Source organism: Suncus etruscus, chromosome 5, assembly GCF_024139225.1.
Source record: "Suncus etruscus isolate mSunEtr1 chromosome 5, mSunEtr1.pri.cur, whole genome shotgun sequence".
NCBI lineage: Eukaryota > Metazoa > Chordata > Mammalia > Eulipotyphla > Soricidae > Suncus > Suncus etruscus.
Genome location: NC_064852.1, coordinates 109,580,409 through 109,607,986, shown reverse-complemented (window position 1 = coordinate 109,607,986; position 27,578 = coordinate 109,580,409). Strand labels below are relative to the sequence as shown.

The 27,578-nt window shown below is 54.5% G+C and overlaps 1 protein-coding gene across 1 annotated transcript; it reads left to right on the top strand.

The window, feature by feature from the left end:
- Window positions 1-27,578, top strand: SNED1 (sushi, nidogen and EGF like domains 1). Its single transcript, XM_049773384.1, has 26 exons — window positions 1-354; window positions 9,146-9,433; window positions 10,286-10,426; window positions 10,728-10,890; window positions 12,143-12,268; window positions 12,372-12,485; window positions 13,571-13,684; window positions 16,092-16,217; window positions 16,642-16,746; window positions 16,835-16,951; window positions 17,243-17,359; window positions 17,750-17,866; window positions 18,411-18,527; window positions 18,633-18,746; window positions 21,009-21,122; window positions 22,329-22,442; window positions 22,530-22,646; window positions 22,738-22,851; window positions 22,982-23,278; window positions 23,963-24,146; window positions 24,446-24,558; window positions 24,838-25,119; window positions 25,334-25,478; window positions 25,561-25,643; window positions 25,873-25,956; window positions 26,476-27,578. The coding sequence occupies exons 1-26, from the start codon at window positions 142-144 to the stop codon at window positions 26,523-26,525; spliced, it is 3,669 nt and encodes a 1,222-aa protein (XP_049629341.1). The 5' UTR covers window positions 1-141; the 3' UTR covers window positions 26,526-27,578.

Below are 27,578 nucleotides of genomic sequence, written 5' to 3'. Positions count from 1 at the left end.
GGCGCCCCGCTCTGTCTCCCGCTGCGCCCGGTTCCGTCCCGCTGCACCCCCGCAGGCCCCGCTGCTCCCGCTTCGTCCCGCTGCGCCCCGCAGCCTCCCGCGCCCCTCCGCGCTCTCCACCCACGCACCCCCGACCCTGCCATGCCGCGCAGCGTTGCTTGGGCGCTGCTCTGGGCTGTAGCCCTGGGGCTCGGGGCGCGCGGGGCGCACGGCGCGGTAGCCCTCGCCGACTTCTACCCCTTCGGCGTGGAGCAGGGCGACTCGATCACCCCCAAGCAGGACGACGGCGGCTCGGGGCTGCGGCCGCTCTCCGTGCGCTTCCCCTTCTTCGGCGCCGAGCACTCGGGCCTCTACGTGAGTACTTGGCCACGGCGCGGCCGGCCGGCGGGGTGGACTGAGGACGGCGCTGCCTCCCGCGCGTTCCGGGCGCCCCGTGCCAGGCGGGCCCTCGTCAGGGCTCCGGGTCCTCCGCTCTGAGAGCACCGCAGGCTCGAGCTTCCCGGTCTAGGGGGCACTTGACTCTTGGCCACTCACTCACCAGCCTGAGCTCAACCCCGCGCGGCCACTCCCACCGCTGCCAGCAGACTCCTGAGGCTGATGGCCCCGTGGGGATTCGGGCCCCACGAGGGGCGCCGCTCCTGGAGCACGAAATGCTCCTGGTTGCAATAGGGCACTTACCGAGGGCTCTGATACCCCCAGTTCCGGCAGAATGTCCTCCTTCACTGGCATCACCTCCCGCCTGCAGCCACATCTGTTCCAGCTCCCCACCTCTGCCGGCATCTTACCCATCCTGAGCCTCTTACGGCTCGGCTCTGCACCCCACCCCTGTGCTTGCCTCAGTCCCTCTGGGCCGGACAGAGGAGCACAGGGGGTGGTGGAACAGGCCCTGGAGAGCTGGCTCTGCACCTCAGCACTGAAGACAACCAGGGGTGCCCTCTTGTTTGAGGGAGCACTTTAATGGGGAGGAGGAGAGGGAGGACCCGCTGGATGGCTGAGCTGTGAGCTCCTCACCCCCGTGGTAACTTGTGGGGAACTGTCCTTGGCCCTGCTAGCACCTCACATGACCAGGTCTCCACAGTATCCCCCCAGAAATCTGTTCCTGTTTCTGTGCCCTGCCCATCTGAGCGTCCCCAGATGCGCTCGCTGGCCTCCTGCCAGATGGAACCAAACAACACACTCCAGAGCCCTGTGAAACTTGTACAGGGGTCATTCTGGGCTCTGTTCTTGGGGATCACTTATGGTGGTGTTTGGAGAATCATATGTGCTGTTGAGGATTGAACCAGCTGTCTCTCTGACCCCAGCCCTATAATCTTATCTCTGCTGGTTCACAAATAAATGCATAGTCCCCACTGTCCATTGGGAGCCAGAACACCCCAAAAGTAATGAGCAATCCTTGTACTCAGAATTTAGTTACTAAAATGCCAAGCAAGATGGGGCCTCAGCAGGGCAATCATTAAACAAATGAATGTGGAGCAGTGTACTGGGAAATAAGGAAATATCCCCAAAGGTATGTGGGATGTGTAGGCAGGACACAGGCACTATCAGAATGGGGTCTTGAGGGCACATCCGGCGCCATCTGATCATTTGAATAAGTAATAATCACTGATCTCAATCCATTCTGGAAAGAGCCAGAGTTCTCACAGGTATTAATTGTTGAATATGGAGATGAGGGACAAAGGAGCACGGAAATGAGGTCAGTGCTGAACATGGCACAGTGCATGTTCACGTTCAAGAATGTCCATTCCTGGGAAAAATACCCACAAGTGTTTGAAGGGTGGAGCCCTCTCCTCTGCAGCTTCCAATGGCTGAGGATGTCTTTGTCTCTTCTGTTATCCCTCTGCCTCTGTTTACTGGGTGTAACTGACACACAGTGGGGTTTTTCAAGCCTAACTCTGGTGAGCAGGGACATGGATTAGGGTTGGGATTAGGGATTAGGCTTTAGGGTTAGAGTTAGAGGTAGGAGCTAAGGGCTAGTGGTTGGGATTAGAGTAAGAGTTAGTTAGGGATTAGGGTTAGAGTTAGGGATTGGGGTTTAAGGTTAGAGTTTGGTGTTAAGGTTAGAGGTAGGGTTAGGGCATAAAATTAGGGTTAGAGTTACTGGTTAGAGTTAGGGGTTGGGGTTAGAGTTAGGAGTTGGGATTGGAGTTAGTGTTAGGATTAAGGGCTGAGTTGGGGTTAGAGTTAGAGTCTAGGGTTAGGGGTTAAGGTTAGGGTTTATGGGGGCCGGAGAGATAGAATGGAGATAGGGCATTTGCCTTGCATGCAGAAGGATGGTGGTTCAAATCCCGGTGTCCCATATGGTTCCCCCAGCCTGCCAGGAAAATTTCTGAGTGTAGAACCAGTAGTAATCCCTGAGTGCTACTGGGTGTGACCCAAAAACCGGAAGAAAAAAAAAGGGGAGGCCGGAGAGATAGCACAATGGCGTTTGCCTTGCAAGCAGCGGATCCAGGACCAAAGGTGGTTGGTTCGAATCCCAGTGTCCCATATGGTCCCCCGTGCCTGCCAGGAGCTATTTCTGAGCAGACAGCCAGGAGTAATCCCTGAGCACCGCTGGGTGTGGCCCAAAACAAAAAATAAAACAAAAAATGATTAGGGTTTCGGAGGGCCTGAGCAATAGCGCGGCAGTAAGGCATTTGCCTTGCAGGTAGCTGACCCAGGACGGACCTCAGTTCAATCACCAGCTTCCCATATGGTCCCCCAAGCCTGGCAGGAGCAATTTCTGAGTGCTTAGCCAGGAGTAACCCCTGAGCGTCACCAAGTGTGGCCCAAAAACAACAACAACAACAAAGATTAGGGTTTAGGGTTGGGGTTAGGATTAGGGTTTAGCATTAGGGTTAGAGTTACTGTTTAGGGGTCAGGATTGGGGTTAGTGTTAGGAATTGGGGGGTTAAGGATGGGGTGGCATGTGGGTTAGGGGTTAGGTTTTGGGTTAAGGTTAGAGTTAGTGTTAGAGCCCTCACTGCGGGGGACATGGACATAGGTCATGGGCTCTGATATCCCTCTGGCAACCTTTTCTGTAAGCTCATGATTGTAATGAACTAGAAAGTGACCATCATGGGCACATCCAGGTGTCTGAGCTGTCTGGATAGGCAATTAATCATTGGATTGGGGGCATGTCTGGACGGTTGGAAAGGTCACAGGTGTGTCCTTTCCACAGTCAGCTCTGGTGACTGCCTACAGCTAGAGGGGATCAGGGAAAAGAGCCCAACTCTGAGAGGCCCGAAGGTGGTGTGCCCCACTTTTAGCAGAAGCTACCCAGGCAGTGATCCATGGGGAAACTGAGAGCGGGTAAGGGAACTCCCAGCCCTGTTGTGGGCAAATCTGTGGAGGTGGTACTAGCTAGGCTGAACTGGGCAAGAGTGGGGACAACAGAGGGACAGGCTGTGACAGGCTGGGTTGCAGGCACTGCAGGGTGCAGCATGGCCCAACATAGCCAGGAGGGACCACCCACTCCACATGGGAGCCCCTTCTGTACCCCCTCTCCATTCTCTTGCTGCCCTGAGGCCCCAGTTGGCCCCCTTCCTGCAGTGCTGGGTTACCAGCATGACCCTGATATCCTGGCAATGCAACCCCTACCAGCTGCCCTGGGGACCCTCATGGTCATGAAAGCCTCCAGGAAAGATCGGACCCCCGCTCAAAGTCCTGCACCCCACATTTTCCTCCTATATATGTGGGCCTATAAGATGTACTCACGCATCACATTATCCCCAGCAAGGGAATCCCTCGCAAACCTATTCTGAACTCTCCAGAACATTTTCCTGGGTTCAACTCCCACAGCTCAATCTCAGCAGGAGACCACCAGGGTGAGAGAGGAGAACCAGGTCAGAAGGAACCTTAAACCTCAGGTGGGGGGCCGGGAAGGTGGCGCTAGAGGTAAGGTGTCTGCCTTGTAAGTGCTAGCGTAGGACAGACTGCGGTTCGATCCCCCGGCATCCCATATGGTCCCCCCAAGCCAGGGGCGATTTCTAAGTACATAGCCAGGAGTAACCCCTGAGCGTCAAACGGGTGTGGCCCAAAAACCAAAAAATAAATAAATAAATAAATAAATAAATAAATAAATAAATAAATAAAAATAAAACCTCAGGTGGGGGCGCCATAGGGGCAGTTGCAGGAAGCCGGGTCTGTCAGGTCCTCCCCAGAAAGTCTGTGAATAAGGGTCCGACAGGCTGGTAATCTCGAACCAGAAAAACAGATGGAGGATATTTGCAGGAAGTAGCACCTGCATGGACAGGAGGAGGGGGGCCTGATGCTCCTTGAACCCCAACTTTCATCCCAGGCACTGGGTGTTTCCAGGACCCTTAGGGGGGAGGAAACGCTGGCAGACTTCACTCTTCCTGGCCCTCAGGTGCCCCCTCATCCCCCTCAGCATTCGGAAATTGGGGTAGCTTGTCCAAGCCCATACTGAGGGGTGCTGGGTGCAGTGGTCATCAGGGGTATAATAGCCAAGCATGAGAAGCAGTCCAGAGTTGAACATAGGTCTGCAAACACACAACACACTCTGCAAACCTCACACCACACACATCTCATACCACACATATCATACACACCTCATACCACACACACACACTTCACATCAAAAACACTGCAAACTTCACACCTCGTGCCACACACATATCTCACACCTCACACTACACATGCTGCAACCTTGACCTCACATGCCTCACACCACACACCATACACATTGCAAACCTCATACCACACATTGAAAACATAACACTACACACACACACCTAATACCACACATCTCACATCACACACTTCAGCCCTCACACACCCTCACGCCTCACATCACACACTATAAACCTCACACCATACACCCTTGATACCACACGTCACACACCTCAGACCAAAGACCACAGACCTATCACATATCACATATCACACACTTCACAACATTTCACACACATCTTATACTACACACAACACACGTCAGACCACACAAACCACACACCTCACACAACACACGTATCACACTCACACCACACAGGTCCCACATTATGTACACAATATACCTCACAACATATTGACAAGCCTCACATCACCACACCTCACACAAATTCACACCACACATTTCACAAGACATACTATACAACACATGTTTCTTACACCTGATGGAACATCATTCCACACCACCTCACACTCAACACACATGCACCTCACATACCTTTCAGTTTATGTACCTCATACCAAACACACACTTCACATACCATGTACCTCGCTACATATATTCTGTAGCATATCCTTCACACTTTATACACTGTACACAACTTATTACTCACACATTTTATACATGCCTTACCTCAGACACATCACACACCTCACATCTCTCATACCACACATTTCACCCCATACTCAAGCATACACACACACATCCATGCCTTGAAGGAAGGAGGGGGGCACATCCCTCCCACTCCCCAAGAACCCCTAACTGCCTCACCCAGCCTTTACCTCAACTGCTGAGGATGGGTCAGAGGAGGCACCAAGGATCCAAGGGTAGAGCAGAGGTAGAGCAAGTGTGTCTGTGGCTGCTGCAAAACATTAAGGTCATGTGACAGCACAACATGTGGCCACAGTCAGATTCCCACTCACAACTCAGCTCAGGCACCTCCAATAATTCTGGTCCCCTCAACGCTATATCCTTGCTGCTCCAGTGTCAGGGTCTCTCTCCCTTGGAGGATTGTTTCCTGTCATCACGGAAACACCCATCAGACACCATCACACAGCTGGCTCGTGGGTGCACCTAGTCAGAGGACAGTGGGGCATGCACAGAGCACTCACCCACCCAATACAGACTCTCCCAAAGGCTCCTATACTCCCTAAAACTCACCACCAATCAGACAAACCTGCTCCCCAATACTGCCTCTGAAGTGAGTTCTGACAAGCTACACTTTTCTAGCTTCATTCCATTGGCTTTGCTTCATTGTTCTTATTATTATTATTTTGTTTTGGTTGTTGGGCCACACCCGGTGATGCTCAGGGGTTACTCCTGGCTATGCATTCAGAAATCGCTCCTGGATTGGGGGACAACAGGGATGCCGGGGATCAAACCCAGATCCATCCTGGCTCAGCCACGTGCAAGGCACACTTTACCACTGTACTACCGCTGTGGCCCAATAAAGATATTTCTAATATTTATCATCTTTTTTGATAGTGTCAGAGTATGGCGCCATTTTCACCAGCCCTGGTATTATTGGCAGCTAATTCTTCTCTACTTTATCTAGTGTGTTGGTCTTAGTAAACCAAGATTTGGCTTTATTGAATCTCCTGAATCTGTTTGTTTTCTAGCTTAACTTGGTTTTTATTTTTTACTTTTATTATTTGGGGACTGATTTTACATATAGGCTATTTACTGAACTTGGGGTTTATTTGCACCCTAAATGTGCTTGCCAGACTTTAACTTCCATGTAAGCTCTAAGGTTAGCATATGCTCACATGTTGTTGCTGATAGCACTTTCGTTATCTTTCCATACCATGAGTCGAAGCATATTTCTTTTTTTTTTTTTTTTTTTTTTTTTTATGGTTTTTGGGCCACACCCGGTGACGCTCAGGGTTTACTCCTGGCTATGCGCTCAGAAGTCGCTCCTGGCTTGGGGGACCATATGGACGCCAGGGGATCAAACTGCCGTCCGTCCTAGGCTAGCGCTGGCAAGGCAGACACCTTATGTCTCGTGCCACTACGCTGGCCCCAAAGCATATTTCTTGATCATGACACAAGACACTTTTCAATGTTTTTTCATTTTGATTTCTGGTATAATTCCACTAGGAACAAAGAACAGTTGATTTTTTTTTTGCTTGTTTGTTTTTTTTGTTGTTGTTGTTTTTGGGTCACACCCGGCAACGCTCAGGGGTTACTCCTGGCTCTATGCTCAGAAATCGCTCCTGGCAGGCTCAGGGGACCCTATGGGATTCTGGGATTTGAACCACTGACCTTCTGCAAGCAAGGCAAATGTCTTACCTCTATGCTATCTCTCCAGCCCCAGAACAGTTGATTTTTTTTTACAGTTATTTGGAACATGTTAACATTTGTTTTTTATTGTACGGTTAAAATTTAAATTTTCCAGGGCCGGAGTGATAACACAACAGTAGAGAGTTTGCCTTGCACGCGGCCAACACATAACAGATGATGGTTCAAATCCTGGCGTCCCATATGGTCCCCGAGCCTGCCAAGAGCAACTTCTGAGCACAGATCCAGGAATAACCTCTGAATGCTGCCAGCTGTGACCAAAAAAATTTTTTTTTAATTTCTATAATCTGATCAACCATTTTTTGCTTAGTCTATATGTCTATAGAGGTGTATTGAAACTTCCCATTATTATGAATCAACATATATCCTTTTATCCAATTTTTAGATTTATAAATATTAAGGCCCTGTTATGAGCTGTATAAAGATTTAGGGCTAGAGTGGCAGCACAGAGGTTAGGCATTTGCCTTGCATCTCACCTACCTTGATTCAATTCCTTGGTATTACATACATTCCTCTGAGCTCTGTCAGGGTCATTTCTGAGCATCACTAGGAGTGGCCTCAAACAAACACATTACAAAATGACCCCTCTTCGCTCATTAAAAGGCTCTGTCTTCTGCTTTGCATGCTTGCCCCATGGAACATTCCCTGATAATACAACCACACCAACCTCCCTTGGTTAGCACTTGGATAGTGTCTATTTTAACAAAATATTTAGTTGCCTTTTACTAAGTACATTACCGGTGCAGTTATGTTTAACCTCCTACCCTTTGTAGTACTGGCTCCATCTGATTATGTTTCCTTTCCTTTCCACCATCTTAGTTTTCAGAGACAGAGACAGGTCCTGGGTCTCAGTGTCAGAGTCGAGGCCTGGGTCTTAGCATCAGAGATGGATCTTGGGTCTCGGCGTCAGAGATGGGACCTGGTTTCCATATTAGATGGATCTTGAGTCTCTGTGTAAGGGAAGGATCCTGGGTTTCTATGTTAGAGACGGGACCTAGATCTCTGCATCAGAGATGGGCTTGGGTCTCCATGCCAGAGATGAGACATGAGTTTCTGTGTCAGGAATGTGGCCTGAGCTCCATATTAGAGATGAATCTTGGGTCTCCGTCCATGTCAAAGATGGAGCCTGAGTCTTTGTGTCAGAGATGGGGCCCGGGTCTCAGGTATTTATCCATGCACTGAACCACCATCCTGACCTCCTGCTTCCTTTCCCACAGATTTGATTATTCCAACTTCTCCACTTTATCCAGTTGGACTATGTCCATTGCTTCTCTTTCTCAATACTCCCAAGCAGGAAGATCAACTGTCCATGTTCATAGAATCGATAATGCCTTTATTGCTGTATCAAAAGTGCAAGAATCTAAAAACACTCAGGGTGCCCTCCTAATTTATATGCTTGCTGTGTTTTATGACCATTTTTTTCCATGATTCCAGAAGATAGCACATATATTTTTATATGGCCAGTGTCCGTGTTAATAATTCTCATATTGGAGCTGGAGAGATAGCATGGAGGTAGGGCATTTGCCTTGCATGCAGAAGGATGGTGGTTCGAATCCCAGCATCCCATATGGTCCCCCGAGCCTGCCAGGAGCAATCTCTGAGTGTAGAACCAGGAGGAACCCCTGAGCACTGCCGGGTGTGACCCAAAAACAAACAAAAATAATAATAATTCTCATATCTTCTATCTTGGTAATGACTGCTGTAACAAATGTGCCTTCCTTTAACGGGTGGTGGTTTAAGGCGTGAACATTTGCTCTCACAGTCCTGGAGTTAGAAGTCCAAGATGGTGGCACCGTAGTAGCTGAGGCATGGGGAAGGGCTTTCCTGTTTCAAAACAGGCTGCCTTCTGGCTACTTGGGAATTTGCTACATTTTCAGTTCTGAAACTAAAATCCCGGTAGCTTCTATCAATAATCTTCATCCCTAGTGATTTGTTTCATCTGAACCTGTTCACTTTATCTGTGTGTATTGTGGGGAATATAGACCATATGAAGCATATGGACTGTTTTTAGTTCTATATTAAAAATATTACATGATGCAACCAGAATTTTTTGCCCTAAGACACTGGGGCTAATCCCCGGTTCCAGTAGCGTCCTCAGAAGCACCTGGTGGGTGTAGAGGTTGGGGGGACCAAGCCCCCTGCTGCTGCCCATCAGTCCACCTCTGGCTCTCTGCTCCACAGGTGAACAATAACGGGGTCATCTCGTTCCTGAAAGAGGTATCTCAGTTCACCCCGGCGGCTTTCCCTATTGCCAAGGACCGCTGTGTGGTGGCAGCCTTCTGGGCTGATGTGGACAATCGACATGCGGGCGATGTGTTCTACCGCGAGGCCACCGATGCTGCCACACTGCGCAGGGCCAGTGCCGATGTTAAGCACTATTTCCCTGAGCTGCCTGGCTTCTCGGCCACCTGGGCCTTCGTGGCCACCTGGTACCGTGTGACCTTCTTCGGAGGAAGTGCCTCCTCCCCTGTGAGTCTGTGCAGACCCCCAGAAGGGAGGCTGTGGGAGTCAGGTGTGGGGAGAGCACCCCATTGGGCAGGTCTGAGTCCTGAACCTGCGCCATTATTGTTGAGACTTCTGGAGCTGAAGTTGATGGAGCGTGGCCAGCTAGGAAAGCTTTGGTGGCCACACCTGGCGGATAGCAGATTCTTGACATGGAGGATGACAGGGTGCTGACCATACTCAGGGGTGGAGGTGGTGGCTTGGCTGTTTCTCTGGGACACTGGTGGTACCCAAATGGCTGGCAGGACCAGGAGGACTCACGCAATGGGAGGCACCATCTGGAGATGTCCAGTTCCCAGGGGTGCATGGCTGAGGCCTGAGAGCATCAAGAGGATGGGCATCTTAAGGAACATGTCCTACCAGCACTTCCATGGCACCTCCTCTCTGCAGAAAGCAGGTGCCTCAGGCACCTCCCCACTGATCCTCTCATTCAGACCCTGAAAGAAGGGACACCCAGCCCAGCCCCAAGGAGACACCTTACCTTCCTGAATTTCCCAGGCTGAGGGTCACACCTGGGTCCATCTTCCCTCCCAGGGTGTGCCAGGCCCTGTTCTCAGCGTGCAGTGCTTGCAGCCTTGAGTCACATATACACACACACTCATGCATGCATATACACAGGTTCTCCAGGTGCTCATGGTCTGTTGTTGCCCCTGTCCTGTCTCCCTCTGGCTTCCTCACACCCACTACTACCCACTACATGGCCCCAGGTGCACCATCAGTGACTCTGCCACCATGACTGGGGAGCCCAAACCTAATTCAGAGATCAAAGAGGGTTTGGGGGTCACAGGGGCTTCAGGGGCTGACCCCCGCTGCTCATAGGTCAACACATTCCAGACGGTGCTTCTCACCGACGGCAACTTCTCCTTCACCATCTTCAACTACGCAGCCATCACCTGGACCACGGGAACGCATGCCAGCAGCGGGGGCAATGCCACAGGCCTGGGGGGCATCGCAGCCCAGGTGAGCCGGCACTAGCCACAGTGCCAGGCAGAGGCCATCCAGCAGTCAGACCAGTTTGGGTCACAGTGTCTTGGTCCTGGTCACATGCTGTGACCTTTTTTCCCATACCCTGTGCCCTCTAACCACACCCCTACCCTCAGATCTACATCCTGCAACCTCTGCCCCATGCCCTGTGGCCCCTGATCCATCTCCCGTGCCTCTTGACCAGCACCTCAGCAGCAGGGACATGGGCCAGGCCACGTGTGCAGGTCACACTGTGCCCCCAACCCCCGGGGAGACCGGCCCCTCTCGCACCCTCCAGGCAGGCTTCAATGCAGGGGACGGGCAACGCTACTTTAGCATCCCTGGCTCCCGCACCGCCAACATGGCTGATGTTGAAGCAACCACCAACGTGGGAGTGCCCGGCCGCTGGGCCTTCCGGATCGATGGTGCGCAGGTGCACGTGGGGGGCTGCAGTCCTGCAAGTAAGAGGACCCACGGTGGGGGGCTGGGGGCCCTCATCTTGTCTCCCCTTTAGCCCAAGTTAGGCTCCTCCCAGGCAGCCTCCCCGCTCAACTCTGGGCAAGATGGAGGGTCACCTATGGATTCATTTGGGCAGAAGGGGGCAATTCTACCCAGGCAGGACCTCTGCTGAGAACTTACAGTTCAGAAGGGGGCGGGGGTAAGCAAGGCCCATCCAGACCAGCTGGGGGAGCACACACAAGACAGGAGCAAGAAGACTCAGGCTGAAATTCAGCCCAGTGAGAGTCTGAGCCCCAGTCTGGAAAAGCCCGAGGCTGTGCTTGACTGAAGGAGGTGCCCAACACTGAGCCCACACACAGTCACACACCTATACATACAGTCACAGGTAAATGCACAAGCACATACAACTCATGTGTGTTCATGCTCATGTATGTATGCAGTGCATCAACTCACATGCATATACAAGTCACACTCATGCTTACACGTTCATATATACATGGCTATACATACCCAGTCATTTTACATGTGTCCACATATGTGTGCATATGCTTGTGTGTTCCTGTACATGTATGCACATGTGTGCATGCACCCATACACTCACACATACTTATAGGCATTCATGTCCACATTCACATATACCAAAACATAGGTACATGCACACCCATGAATATGAACGTGCATACTGTACACATATGTGTTTGTATATATAGCCATGTATTTTCATACCATGAACACCTATACCTATATAGTTGTATGTACATGCACATACATATGCATGCATACTTGTACATGTACACATGCATGCCCTGCAAGTACTTCCTCACATGTTCCTACACATTTACACACTTGTACTAACCCCTGGAATGCAAGTTCTCATACGCAGGCCTGGTGTTCACTGGCCAGGTGCCCTCAACAACCTTTGTTTTGGGGGACAGGACCCCATGGGAGCCCAGCGGGGGTGGGGGTCTGAGGCACTGGCCACAGGCCATGATTCAAGCGCCTCAGATTTACTAGCTCAAGTATGGGTGGATTTCACATGGTTGGAGTCCCAACAGAAACCCAGAGGGAACCCCTTTCACAGCCTCCAGCTGCTTCTCCTCCCATTGGGGCTCTTCCCACCGGGGAACTGTTCCTATGACTGTTTTTACACTCTCGGGGTGTCTGTGCCCTCAGAAGCCCCGGACCAATTTGGGAAGCTGCAGGGCAGAGGGAACAGAGGGCATGACAGGGTGCTGACCCCTGTCTGTGCCACAGTGTCCGTGTGCCTGGCACAGAAGCCCTGTCTCAACGGCGGGGAGTGCATCGATGACTGCATGCCTGGCAGCCCCTCCTTTGCCTGCTCTTGCCTCTCGGGCTTCGAGGGACAGAGGTGCCACCTGGGTGCGAGCATCCAGCAGCGCTGGGGCCTGGGCAGCCCTAGGGTTGGGGCAAGGGCAGAACAAGCCTCACCCAGCTCCCCACCAAGTTTGGTCCCATCTTTTAGATGTAAATGAATGTGCCTCTCAGCCATGTCAGAATGGGGGGACCTGTACCCATGGTGTCAACAGCTTCAGCTGCCAGTGCCTGGCCGGTTTCCGGGGGCCTACCTGTGAAGCAGGTAAGAGGTCCCTGCACTAAGCAGCCCCACCTGGTACATGGGCTCAGCCTTCAGACAAGGCTGATTGCTGGAGGACTATCACCCCTGCTCCCCAACAGAGACTTGATGGGCCATAGGAAAGGCCAGCACCCCAAACCCCATACCCAACTCCAGCAGGGGGACCCACTGCTCTCCCAGCCCCTGAGGTCTGCAGCCAGTGGGTGGATTGCTCACAAAGGGCCCCTTCAGCAGGGCTCTCTGGAAGCAGCTACCCAGGGCATCCAGCCACACACTCTGGAGTACCACCTTGGATGATCTGATAGTGGATAAAGGAACCCCTGTATCTCCAGATTAAGGAAAGAGCCAATGAATTAGGGGGCTGGCATACCAGATCGAGAAATTGAGAAGTCTAATACACCATCTCTAAAAAAGACAGATGGTCACACCCCACCTCACCTCCACCAGGGCCATTGTACCCTTCTGCACCCCATATCCCCTATATCCCTATATTTCCTACACCCCATAGCTCCTAAACCCCTTATATCCGGTATCTCATAGCTCCTACACCCTATACTTGCAGCTCCCTTTGACCTGCTATACATCAGGACCTCCTGCATCCCTATACCCTGCACCCCTGTATTCTGTGTCCCTTTATTCTGCACCCCATATCCCTGTATCCCTTTATTCTGCACTCCTGTGCCCTTGCACCCTGGCCCCCTCCAGCACCATCACAGCTGTCTCCATCAAGTGAGTGAGAATCTCAGGCCTGTGCACAGCCTGTCCCAGCAGTTCCCAAGGATCAGCCAGGTGTCCCACCCACAGCCTGAGAGGGTCCCTGAGCACCTCTCATACCCAGTGTCCTCTTCACCACAGCCAGCCTCCCTGTGATGCCCACAAGTGTCACAGTGGGACTAGTGCCAAGCTCAGGGAAGTTCCCTGTGTGTGTGCAGCAGGCAGGCTACCCAGGTGCAACCTGCATGGCAGGTGTGGGATCCCCAGGGCAGAGGGGCTACATGGGGTAAGAGGATGCAGCAGAGCTGGGTCAGAGGGAGAGATGCCGCAGGGTCTAGGGTATCCCTAAGCCCAGTTACCACCTGTGTCCACAGACATGGATGAATGCAGCTCAGCACCCTGCCTGAATGGAGGCTCCTGTGTGGACCTGCCGGGCAGCTTCTCCTGCCTGTGCCCGAAACCTTTTGATGGCCCTCGCTGTGAGGCAGGTAACGAGGGCACAGCCCACATACACCCACTCCGTGCCCAAGGTCACTGTGTACCCCTTCACATCCCTCCCCTAAGCACCCCTCCATATATTTCCCTCCACTCAGCTCCCTCCACAACCTCCCCCCAGATCCCCTCACCTCCACATCCCTCTCCTACCCTCCCTTCAGCTCCTTTTCACACCTCTCTTTTCTCCATATACCCCTTCCATGCCTGCCCCCTAATTCCATACACCCCCGAGACAAAGACACTTGAGGGGGCAAAGGTGCCATAAGCTGAAAGAAGTGTGTGATTGGTGGAATGGGTCAAGAAGCAGGGTCTCAAGCCAGGAGCGACTTCTGAGTGCATAGCCAGGAGTAACCTCTGAGCGTCACCGGGTGTGGCCCAAAAACCAAAAAAAAAAAAAAAAAAAAAAAAAAGAAGCAGGGTCTATGGCACCTTGAATCTGGCTCACTGGGTGAGAGCATTGGAAATAGGGTGCACAAGTGCCAGTGCACTCCTCTCCTGGCCTGGCCTGCCCAGTGGACTCTCTTATGCTATATCTGGGCTCTCCACCTTTGAAGAAGCCCACATTCTGTCATGAGCACGTTAATTATTATTCTCTCATCCTCTTCCTCCTCTTCTTCAGTACTTCCAAATAAAATCTGTTTTTACTTTAAAAAACAAAAACATAAAACCTTTAAACTTCTGTTGAGATAAATACAAGACTGAAGCCAGTGTACATCTGAACCATATTCATGGAGCAGAAGACTCAGTGCTGCAGCTATGTCTGCTCTCTCTACATTCCTATCTAGGCTTTTTTGTTTTGTTTTGTTTTGTTTTTCGGGCCACACCCGTTTGATGCTCAGGGGTTACTCCTGGCTAAGCGCTCAGAAATTGCCCCTGGCTTGGGGGGACCATATGGGACTCGGGGGGATCGAACCGCGGTCCTTCCTTGAGTAGCGCTTGCAAGGCAGACACCTTACCTCTAGCGCCACCTCGCTGGCCCAATGTGATTCCATTAAAGTTTTCAGCAGGGGTTGGGGCAAGAGAGAATAGCACAGCGGGGAGGGCATTTGCCTTCATGTGGCCGACCCAGGTTCTACCCCTGGCATCCCATATTGTCTCCTAAGCCTGCCAGGAGTAATTTCTGAGTGCAGAGCTAGGACTAACCCCTGAGCACCACTGGGTGTGGTCCAAAAACAAACAAAAGACAGGTTACAGACTGGGGCTGCTCACAAAAAGGTCTGTTGTCATGATTCATGAAGAACTTCATTGGGACCAGAGAGATAGCATGGAGATAGGGCATTTGCCTTGCATGCAGAAGGACAGTGGTTCAAATCCTGGCATCCCATATGGTCCCCTGAGCCTGCCAGGAGCGATTTCTGAGTGTAGATCCAGGAGTAGCACCTGAGCACTGCCAGGTGTGACCCAAAAACCAAAAAAAAAACAAAAAAAAAAACAAAAACAAAAAAACAAACAAAAAAAAAACAACAAGAATTTCAACGTCCACAAGACAAATGGCCCGATTTTAAACTGAATAAAGCATGTACAGACACTGAATTAGAGCATGTGGAGGTTAGCAGAGACTCACATGACCATCAGCCATCAGTGAGAAGCAAACCAAAGCCTGAGTCATGGTCTCCAAGAAGGGATACACAGAAAATGTGTGTCATCTAGTGTAAAGACTAGACAGTTCCAGATCACTTAGCCCTTTAGAGAACACTGGCAGTCTTCCATCAAGTTCAACAGACAATGATACTATGATCTAGCCTTCCCACTCTGGGTACTGACCTTAAACAAGCAAAAATGATGTCCACACCAAAAATGAACACAAATGTTCATATCATTCCAACTGGGCTGATGAGGCTCGTGGCAGAGTGTGCACTGTATGTAGGCTCAAATCCAGCACCACAAGGGTGAGAGTGAAAGCACAATAGTGAGGGTGCTCATTTTGCTGACCCAAGTTCAATTCCCAGCACCCCATAGAGATGAGAGTAATTCCTGACCTGATGATGTCAGGTGTGACTCAAGGAAAACAAATCCCAGCACTGATGAAAGGGAGAGGAAATGCCATGCATCAGTGAGGGCTGAGCATGTGTCACCAGCCAGGTGACCCAGGTTCTGCCCCACACTGCAGTGATATATCTTCAGGCCTTGCACTGAACTTCTGGCTGATGTGGCCCCAGGGACCTCCTGAGCACTATGAGAGAGAACCTAGAGAAGTAAATAAATACTAGAATATGCCTTTAGTCACCCTGTCTGGGTAATATACTGGGTGATAAGCTGTGGGCTGGACTTGGTAAATCACAGACTTGCTGCACATGACAGACTTGCTGAAGCCTGAGAAGGGAGGTGGGCAGCCAGTACAGGATAGGAGTACATAGTCCCCATTATGAGGCCTCAGCCAATACCCCATCTGTCCTGCAGGAGGTCCCCTCAGGCCCGATGCCTGCCTCGATGCCCTATGCCACAATGGTGGCACGTGTGTGGACACCGACACCGGCTACGTGTGTGAATGCCCTGGAGGGTTCATGGGCCGTGACTGCAGTGAGAGTGAGTGTGACACCTGTGCAATGTGTGTATGCTGTGTGTGGTGCTATGTGCGCATGTGTGCTGCATGGCTTTGTGCTACATGTGTATGCATGTACACTATGGGATGGCAGTGTGTGCACTGCATTGTGTTTGCACTGTGAGCATCATGATATGTGTATGTGGGGGGCTGGGAGTGTGTGTCTGTGCTATGTGGGTAGATGGTGTGTGTGTGGGGGGGGGCTTGTGGGGTGTATGAAGGTATGTGGGAGTATGGGTGTATGGAGATATGTGGGGGTATGGAGATGGAGGGTATGGGTTTATGTGGGAAATGGGAGGAATATGAGCTGTGAGGGGTAGTGGGGAGATCCATGCAGCTTTATGGAGAAGTTCGAGGCTCTGGGCAGGTCCAGGGTGCCCCGGGAACACCCTGTCTTCCTGGTTGCAGGAACTTTGGACACCTGTGAGTGCCACAATGGAGGCCGGTGCCTGGGGGCCAATAGTGCCACTTGCCAGTGCCCTCCAGGCTTCTTTGGGCTCCTGTGCGAGTTCGGTGAGTGTGAGGATCAAAGGGTGTCCCAATCCCCTCCCAGGAGAGCCACCCTAGAGTCCCCATTGACTGGGTCCCACTATCCCTGCAGAGGTCACATCCACGCCTTGTGACATGAACACACAGTGTCCGGATGGTGGCTACTGTATGGAGCATGCGGGCAGCCACCTATGCGTGTGTCACCACAGCCACCCCAGCACCAGCCACTGTGAGTGCAGCTCCCAGTTCTTGGCCCACAGACCGTCAGCCCCATAGCACTCACAGGCTCCACAGCCTCCTAGCTCTCAACCCACACGTATCTACAGCCCCCACAGGCCCACAGCCCCTGAGTTCTCATCCCACAGGCACCCACAGCTCTGCAGGCAGGGTGGCCGCATCCTGCCCAGTGGCTCCAGCATCTATATCCAAGGAGCTGGGCTGTTACCTCCACATGAGCTCAGGGTGCAGAGAACCTCCCAGCTGGGCTCTGCATAATCTTACGTCATCCCTCTGCTACCAGCCATGCCTTCGCCCTGCGACTCGGACCCCTGCTTCAACGGGGGTTCGTGTGATGCCCAGGATGGGGTCTACACATGCGAGTGTCCCAGCGGCTTCCAAGGGCAGCACTGCGAAAAAGGTGGGGGCTGGGTGAGGGTGTCAGAGGAGGGCTGAGAGGGGGAGGGGGCGGATGGGGATTCTGGGGGCCAGCGAGAGTCCTGCATGAACGTACCCTCACCTGAGTGACCCTGAGCAGTGAAGGCTGAAGTCCCTCAGGGTCCACTGAAAGCAAACCCTGAGTCCCACTGGCCCCACTCAGTCACCAAGGGCATTTGGGACTTCTGACCATGTTGGCCCAATGCCCCCTCCCTGAGTCCTGGTGGGCTCAGGGACATGCCAAGCCCCTGCCTGGCAGGAAGCCTTGGGCCAGATGGAACCCTGACATACCCTGAGGACCAGGCTGCCCTCGGTCCCCTCAGTCCCCTCTGGGAGTCCCCACCCCTCCCCTCATCTCGTCCCCTCCCCACAGCCAAGCCTCGGCTGTGCAGCTCGGGGCCCTGCCGCAACGGGGGAACCTGCCGGGAGACAGGCGGCGACTTCCACTGCAGCTGCCCCTTCCGCTTCACAGGACGCCGCTGCGAGATCGGTGGGCGGGGCGAGGGGCGGTGAGAGGGCGGGGCTGGAAAGAGAGGGGCGTGGCTGTGGTGTAATGGTGGGGCGGTGGGCGGGGCTGAACGAATGAGGAGGGGCGGGACAACGCGGTGAGGAGGGTGGGGCTGGTCAATGGGCGAGGCTGATGAGCGAGGTGGAGGAGTGGGCGGGACTAGGAGGAGCGGCTGGTGCGGGCTAGCCCATTCATGAACATTTGGGCGGGCAGAGCGGAGCGTGGCGATGGGCCTGGTTGAGCGAGGCCGGGGAAGCTGGCGGCTGAACGGGGGGCCAGAATGGGGCGGGGCCAGAATAGGATGGGCGGTGTGGTGGGCGTGGTCAACGTGGCAATGGGCGTGGTCGGGTGGCTGGGAAGTAAGTGGGGCGGGAAGGGGAGGGGCTAGGTGGGTGGAGTGGGTGTGGCGGTGGGCGTGGTGGGCGGTGGGCGGGGCGCTGCTGTGCCCAGGGCGGGGTCCCGGGGCAGGGACCCGGGCGGGGTCACTGGGTCCAGCCCTGCAGGCCTGACCCATGGCCCGCCCCAGGGAAGCCGGACCCCTGCGCCTCGGGCCCCTGCCACAATGGCGGCACCTGCTTCCACTACATCGGCAAATACAAGTGCGACTGCGCCCCGGGCTTCTCGGGGTCGCACTGCGAGCACGGTGAGGGCAGCAGGAGGGCGAGCGGGACTCCCCTTCTCCCCTCCCCTCCCTTCCCACCCCCTTCCCGCAGACATCTCCGCCTGACCCGCCCGTCCGGCCCCGCAGCCCCGTCTCCCTGCTTCTGGAGCCCGTGTGTGAACGGAGCCACCTGTGAGGACCGGGGCTCGGATTTCGCTTGCCGCTGCCCGCCAGGGTTCACTGGCCGCAGGTGTCAGGCAGGTGCGTCCTGGGTGGGGCGTCGGGACCCAACTCTGCTCCTGTCCCAACTCTCAGGCTCTCATGGCCCCGACCAAGAGCAGGGCGGTGGGTGGGAGTTGTCTGCACTGACTATAGCCTGGAATCTCATTCTGGGCACCACACGGTTTCCCAAGTACCACCAGATTCACCACAGAGACAGAGCCAAAGGCAGCCCTGCGCCCGGCACTGCCAGCTGTGGCCTCCCCCAAACAACGACGCCACAAACGCATCCTCGGAAACCCTGATGGTACTTCCCTTGAAATTAGGAGCATCTCCTTGCATGCGACAGCTCTGAGCTCAATCTCTGGGTTCACCCTCTATGGTCCCCAGCCTACCAGGATTAATTTCTGAGCAAAGAGCCTGGAGTAACCCTTGAGCACCGCCAGAAATAAGGACTTGGGCCAGAGATATAGCACAATGGGACGGGTAAGGCTCTTGGCTTGCATAAATTGACCTGAGTTCAATTCCCAACATCCTATATAGTTCCCCCACATCCTGAGTACAGCCAGGAGTTGTCCCTGAGCATCACTGTGTGGCCCCAAAACAAAAAGAAACAAGGACTTTTCTCCAGCAAGTGCTGGGCAGTTGAAGCCCTGATGGGTCCCTTCTCAGCATCTCTCCCATTTGCCTGGTTCTGCTCAGCTCAGCAAGGCGGGGCTGCCTTCTGTGATGACATCCTGGCCTCTAGCCCTGGTGCTAACATTCATGAAAAAGCATATAGGCACAGTATGTGGAACTGACATGATAAGCTAGCTGAAACAACTAGCTGCTGAAAACTGCCAGAAATGCTTAACTGTTTAGAGGATAAGAAGTTCTGGAACAAATTTATTGTTGTTGTTTTTAATCTACCAGCAACAAAATCAGAAAATCTAATGTTCTGAAATTAAAACACAGAAAGTCAGAGTCCAAGAGCTGGATCCTTTAAAAAATCCATAAGCTGGGGCCGGAGAGATAGCATGGAGGTAAGGCGTTTGCCTTTCATGCAAGAGGTCATCGGTTCAAATCCTGGCGCCCCATATGGTCCCCCGTGCCTGCCAGGAGCAATTTCTGAGCCTGGAGCCAGGAATAACCCCGGAGCACTGCCGGGTGTGACCCAAAAAAACCCCAAAACAAAAAAAAAAAATCCATAAGCTGGGGCCAGTGTGATATCACAGTGGTTAGGTGTTTGCAGGACGGACCCAGGTTTGATCCCCAGCATCCCATATGATCCCCTGAGCCTGCCAGGAGTAATCCCTGAGCACCACCAAGTGTGGCCCAAAAACAACAACAAAAAAAAAAAGTCCATAAACTTAAAAAAGAAGGGGGTGGGGCCCGGAGAGATAGCACAGCGGCGTTTGCCTTGCAAGCAGCCAATCCAGGACCAAAGGTGGTTGGTTCGAATCCCGGCGTCCCATATGGTCCCCCGTGCCTGCCAGGAGCTATTTCTGAGCAGACAGCCAGGAGTAACCCCTGAGCACTGCCGGGTGTGACCCCCCCCCAAAAAAAAAGAAGGGGTGTTGGGGGCCAGAGCAATAGCATAGTGGGGAGGACCTTTCTTTGTATACTACCAACCCAGATTCAATCCCCTGCATCCCACTGGGTCCCTTATGCTCACTAGGAGTGAGTCCTGAATGCAGAGCAAAGAGTAATAAGCCTGAGCATGACAAACAAAAAAAAAATCAGACTCAACTGGGTCAGGGTGAAGCAGGGACATTATCAGACACACCAGTAGTTACCAGCAGTCAGCACATCCAGCAGTGGGAGAAAATTAGGAGACTGGGAAGACTGGAGCCCATTGACAAGAACAGAAATCTAGAGCAGTCACTAGAAATTTAGAAATTTAGAGCAGTCACTCTAAAGGTACTCAGCTCGTTCGTGTTGGACAAAAACTTCCTACAGTGACAACTTCGAACTCCTGCTGCAGCTGGGGCACAGAGATGAGCTGCAGAGAGCCCGGGAGGGGTGCTAGATGTGGTGTCGGCCCCACACTGTGTGCCAGGCTCCTTGTGCAGGGTCCTGCGGTGTGTCCCCTCTGCTTGGGACACCCATAGATCTGAGCTGGTGACTGCTCGGAATGAAACTGGACACTAGGTGTGGTCAGACCTGGCCCCAGTACCCAAGTCAGATTGTACCAGTGTTGTGGTCATCATGGTGCCCCAGTCCAGCACAGAGTCTCCTGGACTCCCCACCCTGGTTCATGCTGTCCTCCAGGCAACCTCCCCTGCCTTGGTGAGGCCTCATGGCTTTGTTCTTGATCTCCCTCAGAGACAGACAAGTGCAGATCCCAGCCCTGCTTGCATGGAGGTACCTGCCAGGATCTGCCTGTGGGGTATCTATGCCACTGCCGCCCAGGGCGTGAGGGGGCCCGCTGTGAGAGGGGTGAGTCTACCCATCCCACTGCCCCTGCACACTGTCCCCCACACTACCCCAGTGCACTGCACTGCCCCCTCCAGGGCTGTCCTGGCCTCCCTCTTTTGTTTTTTTTTTTTTTTGGTTTTGGTTTTTGGGCCACACCTGGCGGTGCTCAGGGGTTACTCCTGGCTGTCTGCTCAGAAATAGCTCCTGGCAGGCACGGGGGACCATATGGGACGCCGGGATTCGAACCAACCACCTTTGGTCCTGGATCGGCTGCTTGCAAGGCAAACGCCGCTGTGCTATCTCTCCGGGCCCCTGGCCTCCCTCTTTTGCCCCTGCCTCTTCCAGGTCAGCTTAGAGGTGCCTCACTTCTCTTCTTCCACTTCCAAGCCTGGGCATTTGGCTGAGGTCACTTGGAACCTCATCTCAGGCCTGTAAGCAGAGAAATGGTTCACAGTGGCTCCCTAGAACCTGCTTAGTGCTTTGGCTGGAGGGAGAGTCTAGCACTCATACCCTCAAAGGGACCCAGCATCAGAGATCCCATGGAGACCCCATGCAGACCCTGTGTAAACCCATGCAGATCCGTGCAGACCCCATTTAGATGATCCCACATAGACCCTGTGTAGGCTCCATGCAGACCCCATGTAGACCCTGTGTAGACTCCATATAGATCCCATATAGTCCCTTATAGACCCCATGTAGGCTCCATGCAGACGCCATGTAGGCCCTGTAGACCCCATGTAGATGCCATGTAGGCTCTATCAGACCCTGTGCAGACCCCATGCAGTCCCTATGTAGACCCTATGTAGGCCCTGTGTAGGCTTCATGTAGACCCCATGTAGACCCTGTGTAGGCCCTGTGTAGGCACATGTAGATTCCATGTAGGCCCTATGCAGATCCTGTGTAGACCCTCATGTAGGCCCCTTGTAGGCCCTGTGAGACCCTGTGTAGGTCTCATGTAGACCCCCTGTAGGCCCATGCAGACCCCATGTAGGCCCTGTGCAGATCCTGCGTAGACCCCATATAGACTCCATGTAGGCCCCATGTAGACCCTGTGTAGGCTTCAAAAATCCCCTGTAGACCCCTTGTAGACCCCATACAAATCCATGCAGACACTGTGTTGGCCCCACACAGACCCTATAAGACCCTGTATAGACCCTGTGAAGACCTACACAGACCTCATATTGGCCTCACACAGACTGCACAGACCTCTCACCTGTCTACCCACAGAGGTGCGCATGTGCCAGGCGCAGCCATGCAGGAATGGAGGCTCCTGCCAGGACATCCCGGGTGCCTTTGTGTGCAAGTGTCCCACTGGCTTCTCAGGAGCCCTCTGTGATCAGGGTAGGGTGGTCATCCCGGGCCCCATGGACAAGAGGTGGAAGGGAGATGTGGGTCTTCAGCAGTGCCCTCCTGCTGCCCTGTCCGCAGAGGCAACCCCTTGTGCCTGCAGCCCCTGCCAGCACGGAGGCCGCTGTGAGGACGGTGGGGCCGGGGCCTACCTGTGCGTGTGCCCTGAGGGCTTCTTCGGGTACCACTGCGAGACAGGTGGGGTCTTTCAACCACCCCGTCCCATCCCATGGGGGGGCCTGACCGTGTGCCCAAGTAGTGAGAGTCACCCCTCCCTTCCCACCCACAGCAGGCGACCCCTGCTTCTCCAGCCCCTGTGGGGACCACGGCTACTGTCTGGGCAACAATGGCTCCCACAGTTGTGCCTGCAGGGCTGGCTACACTGGCGATGGCTGTGGCCAAGGTAAGGGGCCAGGAAAGACAAGGGCTGGGCTTAGTACCAGGGAGCTACAAGGACAGGTGGGCCACACCGCTGGGCTGGGATGCTGAGCTGTTGGACTCAGGCACTGCTGATGTGCGTCCCTGACTGGCAGAGCTGCCGCCGCCCACGGGCCTGGAGCTGCAGCAGGTGGAGGAGAGTGGTCTGTGGGTGTCCTGGCACCCACCCGCTGACCCAGCTGCCCAGCAGCTGCTGGATGGCTATGCAGTATCCTATGCCTCGTCTGACGGCATCCCCCGCCGCACCGACTTCGTGGAGCGAAGCCACTCGTCACACCAGCTGCAGGCGCTGGCAGCCGGCCGGGCCTACAATGTCTCTGTGTTCTCTGTCAAGCGCAACACCAACAACCGCAATGACATAAGTCGACCTGTAGTGCTGCTGGCCCGCACACGTAAGTGCCCGCCGCCCCAGCCTGGTTCACAGCCCTTTGATCCCAGCCCCCAACCTCTACCATGGCCCTTTGACCTCAGCCCCAATCCCTACACAGCCCTTTGACCTCAGTCCCAATCCCTACTACAGCCCTTTGACCCTGACCATGAATCCACACCATGACCCTTTGACCCCAACCCCCCACTCCATACCACAGCCCTTTGACCGCTGACCCAGAATCCATGCCATGGCCCTTTGACCCTGACCCCCGACTCCATACCACTGCTGTTTCTTACCCCAAATCCTACCACAGCTCTTTTACCTAACCCCCAGCCCTTACCACAGCCCTTTGACCTGACCCTGGCCTCTACCATGGCCCTTTGACCATGACCCCAACCCTGTACCATAGCCCTTTGGCTCTGACCCCAATCCCATACCACAACCTTCAGTCCATACCATGCTGAGGGGACACCCCAGGGCTGTCCCGCACAGTGCACGGCTTATTAGGACAGGAGTGGCCTCTGTGATCAACCCAGCCCATCTCCCAGATACACCGAATCAGTACCCCCCTTCTGGCCCACATCCAGTCTATCTAAATGGCAAGAGCTTAGGGAATGTCCTCTGTCACCCTCACTGAGGGACAAGGGCCACTGGCAGAGTCTGTCCTGGGCCTCGTCTCAGCCTCAGCACCAGCCCCTGTCCCCAGGACCTCACCCAATCGAAGGTCTTGAGGTCATCAATGTGACAGCCAGTGCTGTGTGGGTGCGTTGGGCCCTGCACCGGATCCGACATGCCACAGTCAGTGGCGTCCGCCTGACTCTGCACCAACCCGGGGCCCAGGAGGCTCAGACGGCTGATGTGGACCAGCATGTGGACAAGTTCATGTTCGGGTGAGATGGGCACCCCTCTGTGCCCTGACCCACCACTGAAGGCTGCAGCCCTCTGGTGTCCTGGCCATGTGTACCCCCAGGGCACAGCCACACCACAGTTGCAGGGCTGAATCCTCCTTGGAGGCACCAGAGGCCTGTCCCTGTCCCTGTCTCTATCCCTGAGCCAGGCTGCCTCAGCCCTGTGGCCTATCCCCCTCCACCCCAGCCCAACAATGGTTCTGAGCACACTGTGGCCTGTCCCTGGCATCCCAAGCACTGAGTTCTGGGTTGCTCCTGACACCATTACTGCCTCCCCACAGGGAACTGCTGCCGGGAAGGAGGTACACCATCCATGTGGCAGCCCTCAGCGGGCAGGTGGGGCAGGAGCCCTCCACTGAGAGCCTGGCCTCAGCCCCACTGCACATCTGGACCCGTGAGTGGAAACCCCATCCTTCGCCCTCATGGGACCAACTGCTTCTTCCCTTCCCCACCAGGCACTGCTGAAGCTCCTGAGGAGACCTGAGTCTATCCCACTTGCCCTATCGTAGACTGATGCCCCCAAGTTCCAGGACCACCATCCTGATAGCGGGCTCACCGTCTAGTCTGGTTCAGCCCAGCCTGGTCCTGCCCTCTCCCAGGGGATGGGGACCAGTTGAGCACCCACTTGGGACTCCAGCTGTCCTGCCCTTCACTGCTCCTATGTCCTGCCCAGGGCCCCTGCCCCCCGCCAACCTGAGCGCTGCCCGGGTCACGGCCACCTCTGCCCATGTGGTGTGGGATGCACCTGTGCCCGGCACCCAGCTGGAGGCTTACGTTATCAACGTCACAGCCAGTCAGAGCACCAAGAGCCGCTACGTCCCCAACGGGCGGCTGCTGGCCTACACTGTACGAGACCTGGCGCCTGGGCGCCACTACCAGCTCTCTGTGACGGCCGTGCAGGGCGCCGAGGGCCAGCAGCTGCACAGCGAGCCAGCGAACCTGTACATCATCACCTGTGAGAGCACCAGGCTGGGCTCAGGCACAGGACCCCGCTGGATGCCCCCTGTCTCAGTGGCCCTAGACAGGAACATGCGGGGAGGGCTGCCACCAGACTGGACGGGAAAGGGCCAGGGCAGGTGGCACAGAGCAGAGGACCCTCCCCAGGGCCATGTGTAGGGGGCAGGGAATGTCCATGCCAGTCTTGGTGCCACTGCCTGCCCTACCTGCAGCTCCCAGGGACAGTGTGGACAGACGCTGGCACCGGGAGGGCCCGCAGCCCCGAGGGCTCAGGAACCGGATGATGCCCGCACACCTGCCGGAGCTGCGCCTGCTGAGCAACCAGGGTGGCCCCCAGACACCCACCCAGGCCCCCAGGTAGTACCTCAGCCCAAACCCCACAGGAACTGGTAGGAGCCACCTTCGACCTGCCCTCTGACCCCATCTGTGGCTCTTACAGGTTCTCAGAGCTGGTGGGTGGCAGAGGACATACAAGTGCCAAGGCAGGCAGTGCAGCCAGCAAGTCAGTTCCCATGAGGCCAGGTGTGTACCTGCCTGCAGCAAAGGGGCTGTCTGGGCGAGTGGCCTGGTGTCACCAGCATCCCTGCTACACCAGCCCAGAGCCACAGAGGACCGAGGTCACATCTACAGAGGGTGCCATGCAGGGCAAACCCAGTGGGAACCTGTTCTGTAGGCCCAGTCCAGCCCCCCATCCAGTGCCAATGTTCCTGGGAAAGGACACCCACCCTGAGGGAGACATTGTCTCTCCTAGAGCACCCAACCCTGGCACAACCCAGGAACCCAGATGAGGCAGCCCAGCGCCCCAAAGGAAACGCCAGGGACAAGGATTTGAACAGTAAGTCAGCAGAGGGGGTCCAGGGGAGCAAGGTTCCTGGTGAGGAGTGACTCCTCACTGGGGGTGGGGGGTAGCCCCTGTCCAGCAGGCAGCCCACAGAGATCCTACTATAGTGCCCTGCCCTCTCCAAGAGACACTGGGCAGGGCTTCTTTAGTCAGGTGCCCTGCCAGTGGGCAGAGGGCAGTGCCACATTCTAGGACAGCTACCCCAGGACCCAGAGCCCCTTTCTCCATGTCACCCTGCAGTCTCCATTGGGGCTCACCACAACCCCAAGGAGGCAGAAGACATGGAAAAGGGGGTCCTGAGCCAAACTGCTGCCTGATGGGTACAGCCCCTGCGGATACTCTTACCCCCCAGTCGCAGTGCAGACAGGGGTGAGGCTGGTGGCCCACCCACAGGCACCAGCAGTGCCAGCTGAGGCACCTCAGGGAAGATATCTACATGGCTGTTGTTGTAAGTGGAATAGGCACGTCACGTTGGCCCATTGAGTATTAAACCTGTTGTTCCATGAAACCCAGGCATGAGCGGCGTGACCGACCTCTCCAGGTCCCCTCAGAAGAGGACTTGACCCAGGCCCAAGTGTCCCCACAATCTGCAGCTTGCCGATGGGGAGCCAGCAGGAAGAGTCTGGCATTACCTCAGGTGCCCTGCTGGTCATGGTGCATGGTCAGTCATCTATGATCCCTGCCATCGTCTTCATGAGCCCATGCCAGTTCTCTCATCCTTGGTTATGTTGCTCGGTGCTTTCTAAGTGCTTGACAAACAGCCAGCGGCTTGGGAACCCACCTGATCAGACACCAACATACAACACTCTGGTGGTCTCAAGCCAGGGATTCTGGTGCCAAACTCTCTTTGGAGCAACCGTGGGGAGGAGTGATACCATGTGTGCATAAGCACACCTCAACACTGGGGGCTCTATGTAATGTAAGCCTCAGCCTGGCTTCGCTCAGAACTGCTCCTGTCACCCACACCCTTCCAATGAGATGTGGTTCCATCACCCACATCCTCACAATGAGATGTGATCCCTCGGCCATACCCTCACAGTGAGGAGATAGTTCCTATTAACCACACCCTCAGTGAGATATGGTTCCTATCACCCATACACCCTTACAGTGAGAAGATAGTTCCTTTCTGTCACCCACACCATCGGTGAGATGTGGTTCCATACCCTTATAATGAGATGTGGTTCCTTTCACTCACACCCTCAGTGAGGATAGTTCCTGTCACCCACACCATCAGTGAAATGTGGTTCCATCAACCACAGCCTTATAGTGAGGAGATGTAGTTCCTGTCACCCACAACCTCACAGTGAGGAGATGTGGTTCCATCATCCACATCTCACAGTGAGGAGTTTCGAGAGACTCCAGTGTCCCAGTCCCCAAATTCAAGAAGGTGGGCATGCCTTTTGGGGTTTGGGTTTATGTGTGCTCTTCCCTGATGTCAATCTGAGATCTCACATGCCTCAGTTCCTTGATGAGCCTCTAGTCAGGTCCAACCTTTCACTTGACGCTCAGAGGCCCTACATGTTCCACGAAAGTGACAAGTCAGTCTGTCTGGCTATGAGAGACTCCAAGTGTCCATAGGCCAAGCCCCAGAGCTGGGCCTCACAGGCAGCACTCTC

What these genes read in the sequence shown, in the direction of transcription:
- SNED1 (XM_049773384.1), top strand. Translation starts at nt 142, where the DNA reads ATGCCGCGCAGCGTTGCTTGGGCGCTGCTCTGGGCTGTAGCCCTGGGG. An exon ending in TGGCGATGGCTGTGGCCAAG is followed by an intron (nt 22,852 to 22,981) that starts GTAAGGGGCCAG and finishes CCTGACTGGCAG; the next exon opens with AGCTGCCGCCGCCCACGGGC. An exon ending in CCCACTGCACATCTGGACCC is followed by an intron (nt 24,559 to 24,837) that starts GTGAGTGGAAAC and finishes TGTCCTGCCCAG; the next exon opens with GGCCCCTGCCCCCCGCCAAC.